The sequence below is a fragment of the Malaclemys terrapin genome, chromosome 20 (assembly GCF_027887155.1).
Source record: "Malaclemys terrapin pileata isolate rMalTer1 chromosome 20, rMalTer1.hap1, whole genome shotgun sequence".
NCBI classification, from domain to species: Eukaryota; Metazoa; Chordata; order Testudines; family Emydidae; genus Malaclemys; species Malaclemys terrapin.
Window position 1 is genome coordinate 2821214 of NC_071524.1, and position 5905 is coordinate 2827118.

The 5905-nt window shown below is 53.9% G+C and overlaps 1 protein-coding gene across 1 annotated transcript; it reads right to left on the minus strand.

Annotated features, from left to right (window-relative positions):
- Nucleotides 1-1960: 1960 nt before the first annotated feature.
- LOC128826605 (uncharacterized) lies at nucleotides 1961-5189 on the minus strand. The gene is made up of 2 exons (XM_054009971.1): nucleotides 5077-5189; nucleotides 1961-3310 (listed from the first exon to the last, which is right to left on the minus strand). The coding sequence occupies exons 1-2, from the start codon at nucleotides 5184-5186 to the stop codon at nucleotides 2647-2649; spliced, it is 774 nt and encodes a 257-aa protein (XP_053865946.1). The 5' UTR covers nucleotides 5187-5189; the 3' UTR covers nucleotides 1961-2646.
- Nucleotides 5190-5905: the final 716 nt, after the last annotated feature.

The window sequence follows — 5905 nt, forward strand, 5'->3', positions numbered from 1 at the left end:
GAGAACGTCGTACGGCCAAAACCTCAAACCCTCCCCCCAGCAATGGCTACATGTGCGAGACAGGCAATCACATTTGCAAACCCAGGGTCGGACTTGCTTCCCAAGTGGGACGCCATAAAAACAAATACACCCACAACACAGGGCAACGTTAGCTGAACCCTTGTCCATCCAAGTTATGGGAGACTTCAAAAACAATGGTAATGCCTGAGAGCCCCCAGCTATGGGCCAGGACCCGATTGTGCTACGCGCTTTATGTTATTTATTAGGTGTATTACGGTAGCACCTAGGAGAACCAATCATCCCGTGAAACCCCACTGTGCTCCCTGCTGTATGTTATTTATTAGGTGTAGTACATTAGCACCAAGGAACCCCAGTCATCTCCTGAGACGCCATTGTGTTAGGTGCTGTACAAACTCAGAACAGCTCCATCTCACCCCGGGATCTCCATTCCCCCAGCCCTGAGAACGTCCAATACAGCAGAGCAACCTGCAAAGACATGGCAGATGATTCCTCCGTTGCAGGTGTGACGCTGGCAGACCAGGTCCCAGCTCGTGCCAAGGTCCGCATGTCTCAGCTGAACTGTGACGAACACTGAGCTGGGCTCAGTCTGGCTCACCTGGGCATTGGTGCTGGTCACGCAGGTATTAGAATTCCAAACATCTGCTTGGGGTTTAGACGTTATTGAGTGTTTGTGAGTTGCTGGGCGCATTAATCTCACTTATAGCATCTCTACCCCATAGTGTTCAGGAATATTTGAGCATCACAGTGCAAATCACTAGACAGGAGAGAGACATTAACTAGTGGGAAGGGCTGATCTCCAGCAGAAGGTGTCACATCCTGCCCAACAAGAAAGGTCCATTGACACCAATGGACCATTGTGGGTCGTTAAAGAGGACAAAATACATTGGTTGTTCTGCCCTCCCTCCTCCCCCAGGGAGATGAGTAATGTAAGTGGATTCCTCCCATCAGGGGAGTTTGCACAAAGGAGGAAGGGGATGAAAATCCCTGACAAGAAGCTACTGGATCTCTATGCTGCTTGGACTCTGGGGAACAAGGTTTTCAAGCCATAAGCAAGAGATCCCCAGCTGCTTAGCTCTGGTTAGCCTTCAAGGCGACATAGAGCTGGCTTATTAGAGAAGCTTCTGTTACCTTTGGAAATTTAAGATTGTAACTCCTTTGTGTATCTACGTTCACCTGCTTCAACCTTCAAAATAATTCGTGTTTCCTGTTTCCAGTTAATCAATCTGTACCTAGTTTATTATAGGATTGGCTACAAGCATTGTCTTTGGTGTGAGATCTAAGGTGCAATTGACATAGGGTAAGCATCTGGCCCTTTGGGACTGGGAGTAACCTGAATATTGCAGTGATTCTTGGTGTAAAGGACCAAGTGTCCCCAAGACAGGCTGACCTGGGTGGCAGACAGATCGGAGCACCTGGGGGACTATCGGTGGCTCCATGTTAAGGCTGGTACAGGCCTGAAGAGGTTACATGGGACAATTGGTTGGGGACAGCTAATTATAGAGCTCACAACCAACTCAGGGTTTGTGCCCTGCTTCCTGACAGTCTGTCCGGTGATCAGCACCAAGGAGTTTGCAATGGGGCTGTAAACCTGGTATTTGGTTCCCAGGTGCAGCTCCTGTCAGCCAGGGGAGCAGAGAGAAGGGCTGGGAGCTCGGTCCCCCATCATGTGCCAGGTGCCCCCAATACCTGGGGGATCAGGGCTGTCTGCTCAGGGGATCCCTGCCCAGGGAGCAGGGGATGGGGGTTCTAGGGATGGGGAGGGGAACACTCGGGAGCTCCATACCCAGTAAAATCCAAGCTGCCTCCCAGTCTGCCAGCTGGGAGCCAGGCTCGACGAGGGGCTGCTCTTGGGGACCCAGCACCTCCGGGGACATGTGACTCCCAACGCACGGATGGAGATGGGAGACCCGGACGCACGGACAGAGACATGAGGCCCCAGGATACTCAGAAGCTTTATTGTCGGCAATCGCACGTCAGAGAATCAACAAAAAGTGTCACCTGCAGAATGGAACAACCCCAAAGCAGCCTCCACTGACGGAGCCCTGTGCTCCGAGATCCGCATTGACCCACCTTGTCTATGGTCCATGCCCAGGAATCCCCCCACCACCATCTCAATAAGGGGCTCCCCCCTCTCATGCAGCCCCATCATACAGTTACTGGCCAAAATGTGCCCTGCTCCCATCCACTGCCCCCTCCCACTGGCCTCATGCAGGGATGGAGGCTGGGTTCTAGATCCGAGTTCTGAGCTAAATGGGTGACTCTGTGGGTTCTAGACTGCAGCTGAGAGACCCCCAGGGATGGGGGCCATGTTCTCCACTGGAGCTTGACACGCACTGCGGGGGGTGAAGGTTTAGAATGGAGCTTGAGGTGCACTGTGGGGATAGCAATTCTGGATTGGTGCACACTTGGTGCACATCTAGGGATGGGGTTCTAGATGGGAACACATTCTGGAAGGAGTTCTAGGTTGGCACATACATGTGGATGGAGTTCTAGATCGATGCGTGCCCAGGAATGGGGTTCTAGATTGGAGTGCACCCGTGGATTAGGGCTCTAAATTGGAGCAGACATCAGAGCGGGGTTCTGGATTGGAGCTTGGTGCCTGGTTGGGACGTGTTTCTTTTACACTCAGCGAGCCAGAAGCACATGGGCAGCGAGGGAGGCCAGTGGCAGAAAGAGCCGCACGCGGTTCCCAGCCCCGTTCCGTATCTTCCCAGCCAGGCAGGGGTTGTTTTCGGGGTCCGTCGCAGCGCAGTCCTGGCAGCCGTTGTGGTCACAGCGCAGCAGGGACACGTTGGGCAGCCGGTGCCAGGCCTGCAGCAGCTCGTGGCGGGTCACCACGGGCCGTGTATCGTTAGCATAGATGCGCTGGAACACGAAGGCTTTGTAGTTGTTGTTGACGTCTGAGAAGGTGTTGCTGGTCATGCTGAGGATGTTGTAGGGCCCGTTTTCCACCAGGCACATGCTCGTGCAGGGCGAGTTGAAGGTGAATAAGATCAGGCAGCAGTTCGGTGTGCAGGTCCTGGCCTTGAGCTGCGCCACCAAGCTGTTCTGGCCCCCGTTGAGCAGACGCCGCTCGCTGTGCTCCCAGTGAGTCCTCTGAGATTTAGGCCGGGCAGCTACGATAGGCCAGTTATTCGGGATGTACTGGCTACCTTGCTTAGTGAGCGCCTTATTCATGTCATTCAGCGCTTCCTTGGGCAGCTGCTCCTGCAGGTTGGTGGGTTGGTCACACTTCTCACGGCGCAGGCTCACAACGAAGGCATATTGAAATTCACGTAGTGTGATGGGCCTGAGAGGGATCAGAGCATAGCGGAGTCAGGGGACCCGGGACTCAGCCAGGAGATGCCAAGTAAAAGTGAGAGAAATGGGAATAGGTCCCCAAATACCCTCCTACCACAAGGCTTCATCTCCCCCTGCACCCCAAAATCACCTCTCCCAGCTCAGGTCCCCATCTCCCCCCTGCACTCCAAATCACCCCTCCTGGCTCTGGGCCCCATCTCCCCCTTACAAACCAATAATCACCCATATCCAGGCTACAGCGCTCTCTGTACCCCTAGAATCACTCTCCCATCTCCTTCCAGATCCCCCACAATCAGCAACTTCCAGAAGTGGACCCAATCTCCCTCTGCTCCCCCATAACCTCCCCTCCCAGCCGTAGGCTCCATCTCCCCACAGAACCCCCAGAATCACCCTTCCTCATATCTGGGCCCCACCTCCTACACCCTGAGGATCACCCCTCCCAGCTGTGAGCTCCATCTCCCCCCGCACCCCCAGAAACACCTCACCTCTGAGCTTCATCTCCCCTTGCACCCTGTCAAGGCTGGATCCCCACTTTGAACTTTAGGGTACAAATGTAGGGGCCTGCATGAAAACTTCTAAGCTTAACTACCAGCTTAGCTCTGGTTTCGCTGCCACCATTTTAATTTTTCCCTCCCTGAGAAGCCTTGAAAAACCTTCACCAATTCCCTGGTGAATACAGATCCAAACCCCTTGGATTTTAAAACAAGGAGAAATTAACCATTCCCCCTCCTTCCTCCCACCAACTCCTGGTGAATACAGTTCCAACCCCCCTGGGATCTACAACAGGGAGAAATTAACCATCCCCCGTCCTTCCTCCCACCAACTCCTGGTGAATCAAGATCCAAACCCCTTGGATCTTAAAACAAGGAAAAATCAATCAGGTTCTAAAAAGAAAGCTTTTAATTAAAGAAAAAAAGGTAAAAATCATCTCTGTAAAATCAGTATGGAAAATAACCTTACAGGGTAATCAAACTTAAAGAGCTCAGAGGACTCCCCTCTAGTCTCAGGTTCAAAGTACAGCAAACAAAGATAAACACTCTAGTAAAAGGTACATTTACAAGTTGAGAAAACAAAGGAAAACTAACACGCCTTGCCTGGCTATTTACTTACAAGTTTGAAATAGGAGAGACTTGTTTAGAAAGATGTGGAGAACCTGGATTGATGTCTGGTCCCTCTCAGTCCCGAGAACGAACACACTCCCAAAACAAAGAACACAAACAAAAGCCTTCCCCCCCCCAAGATTTGAAAGTATCTTGTCCCCTTATTGGTCCTTTAGGTCAGATGCCAGCCAGGTTACCTGAGCTTCTTAACCCTTTACAGGGAAAAGGATTTTGGAGTCTCTGGCCAGGAGGGATTTTATAGTACTGTACACAGGACAGCTGTTATCCTTCCCTTTATAGTTATGACACACCCCCATTATCTGCCCCTGCCAGTTTTGGTCTCCATCGCCCCCTGGACCTCCAGAATCACTGCTCTCCCAGCTCTGGGCTCAATTTCCTCTCTGCACCCCCAGAATCGCCTCTCTCCAAGACTAATCTAATAATCTAAATCAGGGGTGAATTCATCACCAAGCATGCTGGGTGCTCTCCGACTACGGTCAGTGTCTGGGCAGACCCGGACACAATGGGGCCCCCTGACCTTGCTGGTTGTCCCTACAAGCAGGTGGGATCCAACCAGGGCCCTTCTCTGCTGCTCTTTGCAGCTGGGCTACAGGGGCCGGGAAGGACAGAGACAAACCCCAGGCCGGTCACTCACTGGTTCACATAATCCACAATCACTTTGAGTGCGGCCGGGTCGATGCTCCCGGCGGTCTCTGGCCCGAAGCAGAGGAGAAAGGGCAGCAGCAGGAGTCCAGCCCTGGGCATCCATCCTGGAACCTGCACAGGACCCCACAGCCTCAGTGCCCCCAAGCCCTGGGTACAAACCCAGAGCCCCCCAACCCACATCCCCTAGCCCCTGCTGGGCTCCCAACAGAAGAGGGGGCAGTGGGACTCCCTGGGGCTCCCTGGGGCATTGGGGGAATTGGGGAGCAGGGAGGACTCTGCTGAGCTGCCGTGGGGCAGGATAGATGGGTGGCAGGGGGGACTCCCTGAGGGAGGGTGGAGGTGGTTGGCAGAGGGGACTCCCCTGGGCCTACATGGGGCAGAAGGAGGTGAGGGACGGGGGGAGTCATCAGGGTTTCTATGAACAGGAGGGAGGTGGGGGGCAGGAGGCACTCCCCTGTGGCTCAATGGGTCAAGGGGACTCTCCGGGGCTCCGTGGGGCAGGGGTAAGTGGAGGTTAGAGGGACTCACCTGGGGCTCCATGGTGAGCGGTGAAGGGTCCGTGTCTCCGCTGACAGTTGCTCATACCCACACCTGGTGCGACAGGCTCCCAGACAAGCTTTTTATAGCACTTCCGTAGGCAGCTGGGAAGGGCCGGGCCGCTCTCCTGCTGGCCCCACCGACCGGGAGAGGCTTTAGGGTGGGGACTGATCCAGGGGGAAGGGAACAGGATGGATATGTGAATATTGGCTCTCTGAGAACTTCCTCCTGATCCCAGATCGATGCAAACCTTGGCAAGTTATCTCCCTGGGCTGGGCACA